General features: G+C 43.7%; 2 protein-coding genes across 2 annotated transcripts in view; one reads left to right on the top strand and one right to left on the bottom strand.

Annotated features, from left to right (window-relative positions):
* Positions 1 to 18,833, bottom strand: part of GTF2E2 (general transcription factor IIE subunit 2) — a 69,027-nt gene that overhangs the window by 39,175 nt on the left and 11,019 nt on the right. The gene's annotated exons all lie outside the window — the stretch shown is intronic.
* Positions 12,602 to 13,811, top strand: SMIM18 (small integral membrane protein 18). The gene is made up of 2 exons (XM_056116792.1): positions 12,602 to 12,686; positions 13,275 to 13,811. The coding sequence occupies exon 2, from the start codon at positions 13,312 to 13,314 to the stop codon at positions 13,606 to 13,608; it is 297 nt and encodes a 98-aa protein (XP_055972767.1). The 5' UTR covers positions 12,602 to 12,686; positions 13,275 to 13,311; the 3' UTR covers positions 13,609 to 13,811.

Genomic DNA, 18,833 nt, shown 5'->3' with positions numbered 1-18,833 from the left:
TCAGTGAAAACTGTCAGGAGCATATTCACTGAGTCATGAGCAGGGCCCACACACCATGAGTATTGTAGATGTCAGTACCTCCGTAAAAATAGTTTTCTATCCCTAGGATTAGAAATAAATAAAAATCACTTTTTTGTAATTTTGATAATAACTTAATTGGTACATTAAAGACTATTTTTCCAAAACTAACTACTAAGAATGCCTTGATGGGGCTGGAGAGAGAATTCAGTGAGCAAGGCCTGCATGTGAAAATCCAGTTCAATCCCTGGTACAGCAATGGTCCCCAAGGCCCACCAGGAGTGATTCCTAAGCACAGAGCCAGGAATAAGCCCTAAGCACTGCCAGGTGTGGGCTGCCACTGCCCCACCAAAACACGTACGCACGCACGCACGCACACACACACACACACACACACACACACACACACACACACACGCATGCGCGCCTTAATAAGGAACAAGAGACAGAGCTCCTATCTAGCACGTATGAGGCCCTGAGTTCATCCCTGGCCCTGAATCCTACTGTGGTTCTTCCGCAAGCACCCCTGGGGGTAATTCTGGGCCCCTGCACACCACCAAGTGTAGTACCTAAAAGAACAAATGTCTTCACAGTGGAGAAAACTGCTTCCCAAAGTAATTATTTCGCTGATAAGAACTGTCTACAAAACGTATATCTCCCTAAAGACAAAAAGCAGACTGCAGGAGATGCCGGGGCAGAAGGAAGCAGGAATGAGGAAATTGCGATTTAAGTCAAGGAAAAAGGGGAAAAAAGAAATAACCTTTCAGTATGCTTTCAGACACCTCTTCATTAGTGAAATATTACTTTCTTCATGCTCATTTTCCAGATGTTTATGAGTAACAATAATAGTAACTAACATGGTGAAGTACTTTCTCATTTAATCGCTCCCAAAAGCACCATTTGAGTATCAACATCCCCTACTGAACATGAGAACAAAGTAGTTACCGGCAAACCGAAAATCTGAATCCCATGGTACACCTTGTAGCTTGTACAAGAATCACTAACTGAAAAAAAAAATATTTAAAAAAATGTTTTTGAAGAATCACTAACTGGCCTTTAGCATGAGTTATTCCATCAAAGTACAGAAATCCAGAAATGCAATTTAATGTTTCTCTTTTAATTTTAGTCAATTAATATTCATTTTACACTACACCGCCACTTAACTGAGATGACTGAAAAAAGACATGTTACAGATAAACGCAGTATGAACAGTCAGTCAAGGATGAGGCCTTCCACGCCAAGTGCACCCTCGCCATCTGCACTGACCAGCCTCATCCTCACCACACTGCCAAAGGGACCCCAAGGGTTCCTGCAGCTCTGGCAGTGCCTATATCTGCAGTGGCCCTGCAGGTACCCAGACAGCAAGTGCACTGCAAGAAGCGTGCCCGGGGATGCCCCTTGACAGGGGCATCAAATGAGCTAGCTGCTGCCTGAATCTGAGGAAGTGGAACTCAACAGGTGTCAACAGAGCAACGGCCATTCCGGTGGGGACTTGACCTGTTGGCTCCCATCTCTGCTTTGTGAAACAGGAATGAAAGTAAAAGTTGTTGCCTTTAAAATAAAAAAAGAGTCAATCAGGAACTTTCCATTTCTTTATCAGGGAGGTCTCTCCAGCATTTAATTCAATTTCTAGCACAGTACCCAATTAAAATTAATTGAATGAATGAGTGAACATAAAAATATTTCCACGTATCTCTTTGGGCCCCCAGAAACATCAGCTACTGATTTGTCTGCAACTTTCTTTGGGGAAGGATCCCCCAAAAAGTGCTCAGAGGCCTGGGGCCTCACCAGCGATTCTCAGTCAACTGGCCAGCAGTTCAATTATAAAGGTTTGAGACGGAATGTTGCATGGGATCGCACAGGCCACCTGGCAGTGCTTCGGAGCCCTCGGGGAGGCACTGTCAAGTCCAGGGGGAACAAGTGGTGCTAGGTGGCAAGCTGGGCACCGTAACCCACAGTACTATCTCTCTGGCCCCTATCCTTAATTAGTTTTCGTTTTGTTTTGGGGCCACACCAGTGATGCTCAGGGTTGGCTCCTAGGTCTGCATTCAGGGGTCACTCTTGGCAGGTACAAGGGACCTTATAGGGTGCCAGGGATCAAACGTGGGTCAGCCATGTGCAAGGCAAGCCCTCATCCACTGTACTCCAGCCCCTCAATCCATAATTTAGAAATGTAAGGGGGAAAAGAATACTGCAGATAGGGTGTTTGCCTGGCACACGGCTGATCCGGGGTCTATCCCTAGCACTCCGTATAGTCGCTGGAGTATGCCCTCTGAGCACAGAGATAGGAATTAGCCCTGAGTACAGCCAGGAGTGGCCCTAAAACAAAAGGAAAAAGCAGTAAGTGTACAGAAAGCCTTTATTCTATTACTATAAGAGCCTCTTTCATAAATAAATCTTAATTTATGGGGCCAAAGTGACTGTACAGTAGATAGGGCACTTACCTTACACATGGCCAACCTGGGGTTTGATCCCCCGTACCCCCTCTGGTCCCCAGAGCCCAGCTAGGAGTGGTCCTTGAATGCAAAGTCAGGAGGCAGCCCTGAGCACCACAGGGTGTGGCTCAAAAACAAAAACAAAAACTTTACTCTTGTTTCCACAACTCTAAACAATATACCACAAACAGAAACTATCTCCATAGCTCTAGGGCTAGAGTGCTACTCTGCATGCAAGAGGCCTGCTTTGATACCAGGCACCACATGTGGTCCCGTGAGCACCACCAGGAATGACCCTAAGAATGACTCTGAGCACTGCTGGGTGTGGCCTGAAAACAAAATCTAGAAAACAGAATGTTCATTCTTTGCTACTGAGCCACACCCAGCTATCCCAGCCTCAGTGCTCAGAGAGCTGTTCTGGCAGCGCTCACAGGACTACATGACACCAGGGATGAAATGTGGCCCTTGCAAACCATGTATGAGCCCATTATCTCTGTGATCCCCAAGTGTCCATTCTTTTATTTATTTTGGTTTGGGGGGGGTCACACCCCACAGACCTCATGGGTTACTCCTGCCTTAAAGAGGCTGCTCCCAGAGGTGCTCAGTGAACCCAAGGATTTAGTATGTAAGGCATGTACTCCAGCCCTTTGAGCTATGTGCCTGGCCCTCAAGGGCTATTCCTTTCTCTTTAAATTCCAGAGATTGCTTTTCATTCCTGGGGAACAGGGAAAAGGGGACCTGTGCCACACCTGGTGGTTCTTAGGGGCTCAGCAGAAGTGAGCCCTGGGATGCTTAGGGGACCATATGTGGTGCTGGAGACCAGCACAGGGCAGCCACATGCAAGCACCTCACCTCCTGTGCCCTCTAGACCCCTCAGATTGTTGTTTTTCGTTCATTTTTTTAATGCAGGTAAAACTAACCCTTTCTCCCAACTAATGGAGTGGAAAACTACTCTTTCCTCAGGATTCTTTCTGATTCAAACCTCTATATGGAAACAATCACAAAGGACAAGAATTATACAAGCAAGCACTGAAAGGAAATTTCACTTACAAGAATTTACACACACTTCCTAGGGAAAAAATCAAGCTGGTAAATCTGCACTGTTTCCTAGGTTACTACCTCTTATCTCCTAGACCAAGCACCGAAATATTCATCAAACAATCTGAAATTTCATAACCAATGCTTAAGGATTTGTTGCTCAGAAGAATTTAGCTTAAAAACAAAAACTGATTAGGCGAGCAAGAGGTGACAGCTCTGTTTATGAATGATTTACTCTGGAGGGCGGCAGGACCTCATGCAAATGAAGGCGGAGGAGCCGCGGCTGCGCTGCAGCGCGGCCAATCGCAGCACAGCCCCATCTTGCCTGTGCAGCAGGCCGCCTTACAACAGCCAGACCGGACCGGCGCTGCAACCCAGCCTTTCCGACAAGAGGTAGGCTTTATGATCCTTTTTCTTGAATATTTCCTTAGGATGCAATAGAAGGAGCTTACCATAAGAAAAAAAAACAACCAGAAATCTTTCATCGGGGCGGGGGAAGCTATATATTCAATATTCATTTCACTGCTAATAGAATTTTTTTTGAAAATAATGTGACTGCCAGGTGCTATTTGATAAGCAAGCTCGCCATCTGTGCCTTAATGGAAAATTCATGACATTTTCTATGAATCTGACTTATAACCGGATCTTAAGGGCATATCGTAGGCATCGATGTTAAGTGGTTACTTGATAATTTCATCTTCTCTGAGCTGTTTCATTTCATCATCCCAGTCTCTCTTAACAAAGGATTTTACTTAAAGAAAAATCTAAATTAATGGCACAGCCTAGATTACAGCCCTCTGATCATACGTACAAATTATACGGGCGGGTAAAACATTTACCAAAAATTCTGCTGTATTTTTAATAAATATGACGAAGCAGTTTAAAATTTGTATTTATAGATAATTAGCACTAAGATTCCCGCATAAAAATAAAGAACATAAAGATCATTGATTATGTAGGCTGCATTACACTGTAGCCAAAGAAATCGTTTTTTTACAGTGTTAGAATTTCCTAACATTTTAATTAAAATAAAATAAATGAACAGACTAGAGGTGCAGCTGAAGTGGGAGGGTGTCTACACGTATGAAGTCTTGGGTTCTACTTGCAGGCACCCCCCCAATAATATAATAATTCCCCACAGTGAATTTTAAAGCCTGAAACTAATATTAATATGTCATGTTATTAAATGGCCGAGCCGGGTTCGATTCCTCCCCTCCTCTCGGAGAGCCTGGCAAGCTACCGAGAGTATTCAATATGCCAAACACAGTAACAAGAAGTCTCACAATGGAGACGTTACTGGGCCCGTTCGAGCAAATCGATGAACAACGGGAGGACAGTGTTATTAAATGACTTAGACTTTCATCTTTTATAGGCCATTAAAATATGTATTCATCAAGCATTTCAATATTTTAAAATCAGTCTTAAACTGATCCTCAGTCTTTTTAACAAGCTGTGGTCTAAAATAAAAATATCTTCTAAAAATTACAGAATGAGAATATGGTACCTTTTGAGATAATAAAATTACTAGCACAGCTCACAGCAACTATTCACATGTACTAAAAACAGTATCAACTGCTAACCAAATTCCTAATTTTATAATATTCAGGCTTAAAAATACCATGATTTAACAGATGACTGGGTTCCAGAATTTTATCTATACATGTTAAAAGCTCCAATTTTTGCACTATTTTCTCTGCACATAAACATTTAAATCTTAAGTGTTTTTTTTCTCAGTTTTTATTTCTTGAATTTCTTAGCCAGCATTCAGCTAGCCTGAAACCCAAACGTTGCTCTGAGAGGGTATTAGATCTCTCCAGATTTAGAACAATGGCATTAGTTACCAAAAAAAAACAGAAACAGAAAAACATTCTTTCCTGCTACAAAATTCAAAATGTAAATAATTTTGTGAAGTAATTAACTTGTACCTCAAGTTCCAGGTAAACTGTAAACAGAAGCCCCCACCATCCCAGAGTTTAATACTGCAGTCTGTCTACATTTTATCTGTTGTGTCTTATTTGTAAAGTTAGCAGAGATATAGGCCTCTTGCTGTTTCATCAAACTGCTGAGAAGGCATGGCCGACCTCAGGGAGCTCCAGGGCTGAGTGGGTCGCTCTATATTTAAAGGCTATTATGATTAATTGATCATATTTCAAAATGATACACTTAAAGGCACTAGAGAATTCAATTCAAGGGCTTTTACCATAAATAGACAAAAAGCATAATTTTATTCTGGTCTGGCAATTCAAGCTCCAGAACTGTTCCAAGACCTACTTTAGTTCCATAAATGTTATACAATAAATGGCTTTTTGAAATGCGAGGGGAAAATGGATGAAGAGACCAACTAAAACACAAATTTATACATATGGTATTTACTTAACACTTTCCATTCCTATAGTGGAATTTTAAAGGGTTGGGATCCCCAAAAGTCCGACAAATTGCTCTGCTTTGTTTTGTTTGGGGCCATACTCAGAGGTGCTCAGGGCTTGCTCCTGGCTCTGCGTTCAGGGATCCTTCCTTGCAACAGGCCTAGGGTAGCAGCAGGGAAGAAACCTGCGTCGTCTGTATGCAAAGCAAGTGTGTTACCTGCTGTACTGTTTCTCCAGCCCTGTCCTTTGACCTTTTTTTTAATTAAGGGACATTCTTCCATGGTGCTCACAGGCCACAACCACCAACACTCCCCGCACTGCACAAGGGGCAGTGATGCCAAAGAAACTTTCTCCTCTTTCATTTTTATTTCTTTTCTTTTTTTCCCCCTTGTTTCTCCCCCACCTCCACTTTTCATAAGGAATATTAGCATAGCACTTGCTTGACATAAATTTATCTTTTCAATTTGTAACTTGCATTACTAAACGTAATCATTTCAATCCTATTTTTAAAATATCAATATACTGGGGCTGGAGTGATAGTACAGCGGGTAGGGCATTTTGCCTTGCAGAGAGCGACCTGAGTTCGATCCCCAGCATCCCATCAGGTCCCCTGCACACTGCCAGGAGTAATTCCTGAGTGCAGAGCCAGCAGTAACCCCTGAGCATAGCCGGGTGTCACCCAAAAAGTCGTAAATAAATAAATAAATCGCAATCTAGGACACCTGGCATATGGCCAACCCAGGTTCAATCCCTAGTATCCCACATGGCCCACCAGGCCCTGGGGTGATTCCTGAGTACAGAGCCAGGAGTAAACCTTGAGCATTGCCAAATGTGGCCTAAAAACAAACAAAACAAAACAACAATAATAAAACAGACCTACTCGTCACAAATTAAAGTATAAAGCATTAACATCAGTATGATTTCAACTGAGTACAGATTTACAAAACAAGCTTTAACAAGAAAAAAATTAAAAGTTTCATATGTCAGGGAGATGGAATGGTAAGTAAAGCCTGTAGTTTTTATTTTAAATTGCTGGAATGGGGCAAGGAGACAGCTCAAGGGCTAGAGGTCCTGCCATGTGTAGAACTTCAGAGTGAGTCCTTGCACCACAAGGTCACCCATGCACCATCCCCAGAGCAGCGCCAGGAGCAACCAAGCAAGGCATCAGGGTTAAGGTAGAGCACACTAGTTTGAAGGTAAAGGCAGGAACTGCTTCACTCTCTTCAATTCTCTGCCCCTAACACTGTTTTCCCCATATTCACTTCTAATGCCAGAATTAAGCATTACAGAAATCTTCAAGAAATACTCGAGTTTTTTTTTTTTTGGTGTGGTTATTTTTGCACCACATCTGGTTATACCCAGGGCCTACTTCTGGCTCTGAGCTTAGGGATCACTCTTGGAGGTGTTCAAGGGACTACATGGAATAGCAAGGCCTGAACCCTGCTGGGTCCTATGCAAAGAAAACAAACACCTATCTGTTGTGTCATTACTGCAGCCCCCTCCCAAAATATTCAGATTTTTAAAATCACCCGAAAAAATCTTTTTCCTTTCCTTTCTGCTTTTCTTTGTTAAAGGAGGTGGGGGTTGGGGTCCTACACGGCTGTGCTCTGGGCTTACTCCTTGCTCTGTGCTCAGGGATCACTCCTGGCAGTGCCCACAGAGACCAGGTTTAGAGCCCAGGACGGGATGAAAACCAGGGCCGACTGTGTGCAAGCACCTTACTCCCTGTACTGTCTCTTGGGCCATCCTTTAATCTAAGGTGGCGCCTACGTTCAGTGCTCTTGAGGCCATCTCCACAGAGTCTGGAACCTTTGTGAGACCAGTTGAAACAGCTTGAGCAATGCCTGCTGTCTCAACCTACCAACTGAATGGTGAGATCCCATTTCCCCCAAGATCTCATCTGTACTGCTCTTCCTTTCCTTGAGGCTGCTCTTCAAAAATGAGGGCCTTCAGCCAGAGAGGCAGTTCCCAGGTAAAGGGCTTACCTTCACACAGCCAATCCAGGTTCAATGCCCAGTACCCCACGTGGTCCCGCAAACCCAAGTGATCCTCCTAAGCTCAGAGTCAGAAGCCCTGAGAGGCTGGAGAGATAGTACAGAAGGGAGGACATTTCCCTTGCATGCAGCTGGCCTGGTTCCATCTCCAGCATCACAAATGGTCCCCACCCTCTATCCCCAGCACTGCCAGGAATCATTCCTGAGTGAGGAGCCAGAAGTAAGCCCTGAGCAAAGCTGGATGTCATACCCCCACCCCCACCCCTGCCAAAAAACAGCATTGCAAACCAAAAAAAAAAAAAAAAAAAAAAAAATTAAGGACCAGAGCAACAGTAGAGTGGGTAGGATATTTACTTTCCATGGGACCACCTGGGTTCGATACCCACATTCCATATGGTTCCCTGAGCCCTTCGAGGAATAATTTCTGAGGGCAGAACCAGGAGTAAGCTTGAGCATCACTGGGAGCGGCTCATAAAAACAAATCAAAACAAATAAAGAAGCTGGAATCACAGCTGGGTGTGACCCCCCCAAAAAAACACACAAATATAAAAATTAAGGTCTGAAATCCTACCACAGGAAGTGAAAAATAACAGTGCTTATTATCTCTCCTAGAAGTATACTTGTAACACTAAAGAACTGAAAATATAGTCCCAGAGTTGAACATTATTAGGCACACACGTACATACGTATTAACTAGAGTAGTAACAGGCACTGTTACAGGAAGGCTGAATGTCAATAGACTCATCTTCAGGGGAAAGGGCTCAAAGGCCACGCAACTCCTAATTACTGCTGAATGACCCCAAAACCAAGACAAAGGACTCCACCTTTGTCTCCAGATCAGGGCATCCACATTATACACCTCTAAGAGGTATCAATTACATTGTATTCCACACAACACAGCATCAACTGGCATCCCCAGGGATTATAAAACATAGCACCCTACTTTCTGTTAAAAAGCGGCTAAGAGAAAAATTCAAAGCTAACACACAATGGGTAACTTTGAAAGGTTGAGTGTCTTCAATTCAGTCAGCTAATCGGTGGCTGAATAAATAGCAGTACTCCTACATTAAAAAAAAAAAGGCTGGGTGTCTTTAATACTGCAATACAATAAAAAGTCACATGCCTACGTTTCAGACTGTGCATATCTACATGTACAGGAACTAACAAAAGCAACTGAGTCAGTAAGTGTCCACTGTTGTAGTAGCATCCCTCATTTCAAGAAGGATCAAATACGAAACTGATTAGTTCTTTTTAGGGGGGGCATAGTCCAAGTTGCTCAGGAGCTATTCCTGGCCATATGCTCAGAAGTGACTACTGGCGGTGCTGGGGCAGCATATGTGAGCTGATGCTGGGGATTTGAACCATTTCTTGGGATGTAAGGCAAGCGCCTTAACCTGTACTATCTTTCTGGCCCAAAACTGATGCTTTATCTTGAGGGTTGTGGGGGGCTGGGGATTACATCTGGTTATGCTCAGGGCAGATCACTTCTGGTGAACTTGGGGGAAGGGGGGCTTGAACCTGGGTTGGCCACATTCAAGGCAAATACCCTAACTAAAATCAAAATTTTTTTTTAAATATTTATTTAAGCCTTGACTACTAGCCCTGCTCATCAATTTAGCCTTCAAAACGGAGAAACATCCAGAAAAGGTGAATTTGCCAAGGAAATTGTATGTTTAAAAAAAGTAATATATCAAATTTAACCTTAAAAACACTAAGAAATTATTAATTTATCAACCCTAGAGTTGCTTGGGATTTTCTGGGAGGAGAGGAGGGTTATTTCTCTTTTTATAAATTTCCCCCATTTATTTTGGTCACACCCAGCAATGCTCAGGCTCAGTGCTGGGGGACAGCTCCCTAGTGCTCAGGAGATCATGCGGAGCTGGGGACTGAACTGGGGCTCTGCACAAATGCAGACAAAGCATGCATTCCAAGGTGACCACGAACCATCTCTTCCCAGTCCTCAATCCCAAAATTTTTAAGAATTTAAGAAAACAAAGAAGGACCTAGAGACGGTACAGGAGGCAGGACATAGCTAATCCAGGTTCCATCCCCACAACCCAGTATGCTCCCCCCAGACCCACTAGAGTGAGCCCTAAGCACAGAAACAGGAGTCTTTGACTGGGTAATTTACAATTGTAAAAACTAAGCCAAACTATTTGTCAAAGGACAAGAAAATTTAAAAGTAACTATTGTAATATAATCAAAAATCTTCATCCCCTATGGTTCCATTTAAGGTATAACAAAGATTGCTGAAACCTGCACAACAGGAATTAAGTGTTGGACTTAACTTGAAACTATGGGAGGCTGGAGCGATAGCACAGCGGGTAGGGCGTTTGCACATTTGCTTTGCATGTGGCAAACCGGGTTCGATTCCCAGCATCCCATATGGTCCCCCAAGCACCACCAGGAGTAATTCCTGAGTGCAGAGCCAGGAGAAACCCTGTGCATCGTCGGGTGTGACCCGAAAAGCAAAAAGAAAAAAGAAACTAGCAAATTCTTCTGGGCTTGGGTTGGGGAGACAGAGCAAAAGGGCTAGATAGAGCACATGCTCTGCACACAGGAGCCCCAAGTTCAATCCCCAACACCTATGAACCCCCATGCACTGCCAGGTGTGGCTCCAAGACGAAAGAATCTTTCTCTTACCTTCCTTTCCCCAAAATCCTGTGTAAGGAACATACGGGTTCAACCCTCAACAAGGAATTTTTCTTAGATTTACAAATACATTAATTCTAAGACCAGCTCACCAAAAAAATGCACTAACCTGGAGCCTGCAAGCTGTCTTTCTCAAAAAACACTCTGGGGCCAGAGAGACAGCACAATCGGCGAGGAACTTGCCTTGCATGAGGCAGTTCGGATTCAATCCCCAGCACCCCAGATGGTGCCCTGAGCACCAGCAGCAGAGCCAGGACCAAATCCTGAGCATCGCCAGGTGTGCCCCTGCCCAAAAAATAACACTTTTGGGTGAATTCTCCGCTCCCCATATCACGACATGCAATGGGACTTTTTCTTTCCCTCCCTTTCTCTCCCTTTCTCCCACCCTCCTCCAACCTTCTCCCTGTATCTCTCTCATAAATCTATTTTGCTTGAAAAAAATACGTATTTCTTGATTCTTTTCTTATAAAAACTGATTCTTGTGATCATGCAGGCAAAATGGTTCTTTAAAAAGGTGCTCCTATATGGGGCTGGAGCAATAGCACAGCGGGTAGGCCTTGCGCGTGGCCAACTCGGGTTCAATTCCCAGCATCCCATATGGTCCCCCGAGCACCGCCTGGAGTAACTCCTGAGTGCAAAGCCAGGAGTAACCCCTGTGCATAGCCAGGTGTGATCCAAAAAGAAAAAAACAAAAAGGTGCTCCTATCTGCCAGTTTGTTGCTATTAAAATTCTACTTCTGTTTATTTCCCACATATGAAAGTGACTGTGCTGTATCTTTCCCTCTAGTAAGGAAATAATAGTAAAAGATAACAAAACCTGAGAACTATTTAGAGAACAGACCTCTCACCATGGACAGGCAGGGGGTGGTGGATGGGAGGGGACCCTGAGCCAATCACAGTGCTTCAAACAAAAGAACAACAACAAAACCAAATAATTGGCAAAAAAAAAAAAAGCCCTCTAGGGGCCAGAGTGAAGCGGTAGGACAGTAGGATGGTAGGAAGGTGGGTCTGTAGGACGTTTGCCTTGCAAGCAGCCGACCCAGGTTTGACCGTGAATTCCATATGGTCCCCTGAGCACCACCAGGAGTCATTTCCTGAGCATTTCCTGAGTGGAGAGCCAGGAATAACCCTGAACACTGGTGGGTGGGATTCAAAAACCAAAAAATAGTAATAATGAATTAAATGAAAAATGAAAAATAAAAGACTCTACCTCTGTGGGTCAGAGAGATAGAATAGTAGTTGAAGTGCTTGCCGTGCTTTAGCTGGTTCCAATGCCCGGCAGAGCATACTTTTCCCCAAGCAGTGCCAGGAGCGATCCCTGAACCTGGGTCAGAAGTAAACACTGAGCACTGCCAGCTACAGCCCCAAAACCTGAAATAAAACAAAAGCTTGGGCCAGAGCTAAAGTACAGTGGTAAGGAGCCTGCCTTACACGTAATGGATTGGGTTCAATGCCCAAAACCCAGTACTTCCCACATGCCTCCCAGAAATGATCCTGAGAGCAGAGCTAGGAAGAAGTCCAGAGAACCGGTAGGTGTGGCCTAAATAAATAAAACAAAAACTCCACGTCTACCAGTCATCCTGCCTTTGACTAGACCCCTGAAGCAGTAATGGAACCAGACCTTCAAGGTTAAATCGTGTGTAAAAGAATAGTAAGACTTCAATGTCTAATAGTGTGAAATGGACCGATTTAAAATTGATGCCTTCAGCTTGCTCTTCCAGCCCAGGTTCTCCCTTAAACATGCATCTTGCTTCCTTAGTCTGTTTCTTTGCTTGCTCATTTTCACTCGAGAAGCCTGTGTTTTCTCTCTCAAACCCATGGTTCTTTCTCTCTCCTCACATCTTTCTAAATAAGTTTCAATAAAAACTATCTTGCTTCACCAAAAAAATTAAATTGATACCTTCACAACACCAAATTTGTACAATTTTAGTATCTGTATCCAATGACATTTACACAAACATAATTCCCACAAAAATCCTAAGATTTAAGTCTTTTCCTAGCAACGTTAACCTAAAACATTATTGTTAATATTATGTCATGTTGATATCCTATTCTTAATGTCGTTATTTGGTTTTTCTTTCTCATACAGTTTTCCCTCAGCCACTAGTTTCCTGAGTCAGATTGTCTGCCCTTGAAACTGGAAGGAGTGGAAATAGGTGACAGAAATACACTAAATCAAGAAGGTAAGGATTCACAGGAGTAATGAAAAGTCTTTTCTAGGGGCAGTTTGAAGAAGACACTTTAAAAGGCTAATATATTTTGTAGATAAAAGCTCACTGACCACTGCTTTAGTTATGTTTTAAACCAATTCAGCAGCCCTTTACCCCCTTCTACTAGCAGTTATTTCAGTATAGGAATCTTAAGTGTATTTACCTAACAAATGATATATATTTCAAAAACACAGTATGGTCTAGAGAGCATACTAGCATAGATACAGGAAAAAATCAAAAATACCAAAGAGGCAGGAGAAATAGTAGGGCACTTGCTTTGAAAGCAAGCTGATCGAGGTTCAATCCCCAGCACCCCATATGGTCCCTCAAGCCCACCAGGAGTGATCCCAGATTGCAGACCCAGGAGTAAACCTGAGCACCACTGGGAGTGGCCCAAAAACAAAACGAAACAACAACAACAAAAACAAAACAGCTGTTAACTCTGGTAGAAAGCATGTTCACACTGCTCACGTAAGCTTACTAACAAATCTTACTACTGAGATCTGATTCAATCAATCTGAAGTACTTGGCTACATATATTCATTTTCTATTTTTTTGTAGAATCAAAGGTGAAATACAAGAAGTGGAATCCCTAAGAATGGCCTCCCTGAGCTCCAGCGTCTGGAATGAAACCACTACATCTGTTTATCAATACCTTGGCTTCCAAGTTCAAAAAATTTACCCTTTCCATGACAACTGGAACACTGCCTGCTTTGTCATTCTGCTTTTATTTATATTTACAGTGGTGTCTTTAGTGGTGCTGGCTTTCCTGTATGAAGTACTTGACTGCTGCTGCTGTGTAAAAAACAAAACTGTGAAAGACTTGAAAAATGAACCGAACCCTCTTAGAAGTATGATGAACAATATCAGAAAACGAGAAGTTGAAGTGGTCTAACACGACAGAAGACGAACAAAATATATTAAATTAAAGGATTCCAACTTCTGAGAAAAACCCTCTCCTGAGGTCTAGCACTGCTACAAAACTGATTCTCCCTTTAATGGTGAAAGATTTCCATTAGAAGAGAAAAAGAAGATAAATATGTCTTCTGTGTATATGTGTCCCTTTCATTAAATATACAGTAAAATTTGCAAGTGAGAGCAATTTTTATCAATCTACTTGATAATTTCCAAAAATTTTATTTCTAATATTGAATGAAAGATCCTCGGAATTCAATATTATGTGGCAATGGTAAAACAAAAAAACTAAGCCAATGCTAATGATGCTACACCTAAACAAATAAGGTAGGCTAAAAGAAAGAGTTTGGTCCTTCATGTGTCCTGGTAATATAAATGCCATGTAGAATAGTTAATCTAAATACAAAGTAAAATAACTCTACTTACACATCAAGGTACTATTTAAGAAAGGGCAGTATTTTCTAGCTTACTAAAAAATACTTTTTTAATGACAAGTATTTACATATGATGAGAAAGGGCACAAGTATACCAGTATAAAATGTTCGAGACTATGTGACCAGAGCAACGGTATAGATGGTAGGACACTTGCCTTGAAGGTGGCCAAACTGGGATCGATCCCCAGCATCTCCTATGGTCCCACAAGCCTGGACAGGAGTGATCCCTGAGCACAGAGCCAGGAGTAAGTCCTGAGCAGTGCTAGGTATGAATCCCCTGCCATCAAAACAATGATTCCAACAACGGTCTGGAGAGCTACTGTAGTATACTATAGTATACTACTATAGTAGAAAGGCATTTGCTTTGCAGGCAGCCAACCCAGGCTCAACCCCTGTTCAATAACGTTGGGTTGTCCTTGCTCCTCCCTCAGGGACCTTAGGTTTATCGAACTACTCCCACAGCAGAGCCCCTGAGGCATACCCAATCCCATCAAACACTGTAGCACTGCACTGTAGCACTGTCCTCCTGTTGTTCATCCATTTTGCTAAAGCGGGCACCAGTAACGCTGTTACTGTTTTGGGCATACTGAATGTGCTGGTAGCTTGTCAGGCTCTGCCGTGCTGGTGGATATTCTCGGTGGATATTCTTGGTAGCTTGCTGGGCTCGCCAAGGATGGAGGAATCGAACCCAGGTCGGTCATGTGCAAGGCAAATGCCCTCCCCGCTGTGCTATCGCTCCAGACCCATCAAACACTAATAATCCTATATTGCTTTTCTTTTTCCTTTATGTCACTTGCATGGTTTGGCAATGTCCTTTTTGTGTAGACACAGGAAGACAGCTGAAGCTATGTTTTTGTAACATGGGAGTTAACTGACTCCAAAATAATATTTACTCCTGGACATCCATATTTTTTTGACTTAAGCCTCAACTGCCCTTAGTTCCTAGCACTCCAAAAGCAGGGTCCTGATGAAGGGGATGGATGGACCCAGGGCAAGGTGTAAGCTACTCTGCCATTGAAAGGGGACAAGCTAAGCACCATAATTATAAGAAGAGCATGGTCATGGGACAAACTCTGTCATGACCCAAAAAGAAGTAACTGAATAAAGACCCTGCTGGGGTTAGGAAAGACTAACCTGGCCTGAGGACTGTGGTCTGGGATATACAGCGAGATGTTCCCAGGATGAGCCACTCTTTAAGCTTAATATATCTCTTACTGTGTTCGTACAAAATGAATAGAAATATTAGTATTCAATGTGATTGTTTAAATGGATTACCAGCTGAGGAAAGGATAAGGCAATACACACTGGATGGAATCATGTCCTTAAGCAGATCTTTTAGTAATCTGGAGTGCTGAACCCTGGAGTGCTGAACCCTCAGATGAGATTCTGTCCTTGAGTTAATCTCCTAGAACTTCCCCTGAAGGAGTGATTTTACCTGTTTGTCGTTATGACGATGTACAAGCCCACCTATATGCACCCCCACCTTTCATGCTGTAAGGAGAAAGGAAAGATATAAGGAAGTAGAGGACTTTGAGGTCTAAGAGGAGACTAGGATGATGGAACATGATGACTGGGACTACGACCAAACTACGACTACAATTGTGCTGTAAGAGGAGAGACTGACTACGTTGGGGAGGAGAGAGAAATAAACAGACTACCAACGAGCCTGGGGTCCTGTTTCTCCATTCCCCAGTCCTTCAAGAATCCCCAGAGCCCACGCTATTCTTTGAAACTCACAAACCCTAGCACCACACATGGTTCTGGAAGCTCCACCAGGAGTGATCCCTGAGCACAGAGCCAGGAGTAAAACCTACACATAGTCACATGTATCCCACCATGCCCAAAACAATATACCCCTCACAAAAGCCCATATCGCTGACTTACTACTTAGTAAGAAATACAAAGTCTAAGAAAGGCCAGACTATTTCAAACTAAAACTCACTAGTATCCCCACTAAGGGCTGGAGCAACAGCACAGCGGGCAGGGTGTTTGCCTTGCAAGCTGCCAACATGGCTGACCCGAGTTCGATTCTTCCACCCCTCTCGGAGAGCCAGGCAAGCTACCGAGAGTATCTCGTCCACACGGTAAAGCCTGGCAAGCTACCCGTGTTGTATTCAATATACCAAACACAGTAACAATTGTCACAATGGAGAAATTACTGGGCCCACTCGAGCAAATCGATGAACAATGGGAGGACAGTGACAGTGATCCCCACTAAATCTCACTTTCCTGCAACTTGCTCTTTCAGTTTGCTTCTCATATTTACGCCTTATTGGGGGCGGGGGGGTCACACACAGCAATACTCAGAGGTTACTCCTGGCTCTGCACTCAGAAATTACTTCTGGCGGTGCTTGAGAGACCATATGGAATGCCGGGGATTGAACCCGGGTCGACCGTATGCAAGGCAAACACCCTACCCGCTGTACTATTGCTCCTGCCCCATATTTATGTTTTTAAGGACTAAGACATCCAATGAAGAAAACATCCCAAAAATATCAAATGCCAGAACCCCTCAACATTTGTTAAAAAAAGGACTCGAACCTAGAGAGAGCTCAAAGGGCTAATAGGCAAGTTTTGCAAGCAGGCTCAGGGGCTGCTCCCAACTGTTTCAGGGTCACTCCTGGTGGGGACCATATGTGGTGGCAGAATTGAAACCTTGTGCAAAGCAAGAGCATTAATCCCTGTATTGTCTCTACAGCCCCAAGATTTATATTTGAATCACTAGCTGTTTTATAAAAAAAAGGTAAAGGTAAAGGTAAAGGCCCTCCCGTTGATCGTCGATTTGCTCGAGCGGGCCCAGTAACGTCTCCATTGGAGACTTTGTTGTTACTGTGTCTGGCATATCGACTACTCTCGGTAGCTTGCCGGGCTCTCCGAGAGGGGCGGAAGAATCGAACTCGGGTCGGCCATGTTGGCCGCGTGTAAGGCGAACGCCCTACCGCTGTGCTATCGTAGCCGCTGTGCACAGCAGGTAGGGCGTTCGCCTTACACGCGGCCAACATGGCCGACCCGAGTTCGATTCCTCCGCCCCTCTCGGAGAGCCCGGCAAGCTACCGAGAGTAGTCGATATGCCAGACACAGTAACAACAAAGTCTCCAATGGAGACGTTACTGGGCCCGCTCGAGCAAATCGACGATCAACGGGAGGGCCTTTACCTCGAGCAAATAAAAAAAATAAGTAAATAAATACTAAGCAGAGACACACCAACCAAGGAGGCATGGGAAGCAATGGCTGCAGCAATCTTGTGGTAATGACCAGATTAAGGCGGCAATGCCCTGTCGTGTCCACAGTCAGTCTCAGCCCTGCTCTCACCGAGCACATGGCAACACTGCACAGTCCTGTGCCTAGGCCTGGCCAAGGAGTTCTGAGAAGAAGCAATGTGTGTCACTTCCAACCCAGAGCTTCAAACTGCCCAGGCAAGAGCTTCCAAAGAAACCAGCCACACCTGAAACATCAGCTGAGTCCCTGTCACATGAGCCCTTGAGTAACCATGACCCGAGACACCGTCAACCCATGATACACACGTGGTGAAAGAGAGAAACCTTTTTTGTTTTTAAGTCATTGAGATCTGGGTGCTATTAGCACAATTTAGATTATGCTTCTTACTATTCAAGGATAACCCCGGCCAAACCAAAGAGAAGCAAAGCCTACAGAAGCTCTTCCTGTTGTTGAATGATCTACTGTTTGTGATGAAATCCCCTACACATTACTGTAGCCTAAACCAGCACGCGCCCATCTTTTACACCTGCAGAACAGCACGGGTCTAGGGACCAGCAGTTACCGCCACTGCGGCAGATCAATGGTTTTCAACCTTTCGACACCATAACCAGAGATTAAAAAACCTAGGCAGAGATAGTACAACGGGCAAGATATATGACTTGCACTCAGCTGACTGGGTTCCATCCCTGGCACCATATGTGGTTCCTCCAAATCTCACCAGGAGTATCGTGATCCCTGAGTGCAGAGACAGAAGTAAACCCTGACCATACCCGGCCGTGGCCCAAAAACCAAAAAGAAAAAAGAAAGAGGGGCCAAAGCGATAGCATAGCAGGTAGGGCATTTATCTGCCTTGCATGCAGCAGAACTGGGCTCTTCCCCTGCACCCCATATGGTTTCCCGAGCACTGCTATCAGCAATTTCTGAGCAGAGCCAGGAGTAAGTCCTCAGCATTGCCAGGTGTTGTAAGATAACACTGGTTTGTCCTTTCTCCCTTGCTGCAGGGAGCTTAGGCTTACTGAGTTATACCTACCACAGTGCTCCCAAGGCACTCCCATTCCTCTGGATTTATCCTTAACCTCTCCTTTGTGCTCTACTTCCCCTGTTTGTTAATTACTTATATCCCCAAATCAGACCCTGTGACTCGTAAAGTCAGATTTCTAAGTGCACATCCAGGACTGAACATCATCAATGTGGTCCAAAAAAACAAGAACAAAATATTCAAAAAATGTGAATCTAAATAAAAAAAACAATCATGGTCACTGACTGAATATTAAAATGGCAATTCTCTCCAAACTGATTCTTAGATTCAATGCTATCAAAACCCTGGCTGGCTCCTTACAGATATCAACTAAGTGAACCTGATCCAGTAAAAATATTTTAATTTTTGAAAATAGAATTTATTCTCCCAGTTTCAAAACTATAAAGCTACAGCAATCAAGAGTGCATTTTGAGCATGAGGATAGACAAGAGAGTCAATAGAACTATTATTCCAAAAATAATTTATTTCACTTATGACCTAACAATACTCAACACCACTATTAACCCAACTCAG

This window comes from Sorex fumeus, unplaced genomic scaffold (genome assembly GCF_029834395.1).
Source record: "Sorex fumeus unplaced genomic scaffold, SorFum_2.1 ptg000033l, whole genome shotgun sequence".
Taxonomy (NCBI): Eukaryota; Metazoa; Chordata; class Mammalia; order Eulipotyphla; family Soricidae; genus Sorex; species Sorex fumeus.
The sequence above is the reverse complement of the archived record's forward strand: the minus strand, read 5'-3'. Positions and strand labels throughout refer to the sequence as shown.

What these genes read in the sequence shown, in the direction of transcription:
- SMIM18 (XM_056116792.1), top strand. Translation starts at nt 13,312, where the DNA reads ATGGCCTCCCTGAGCTCCAGCGTCTGGAATGAAACCACTACATCTGTT.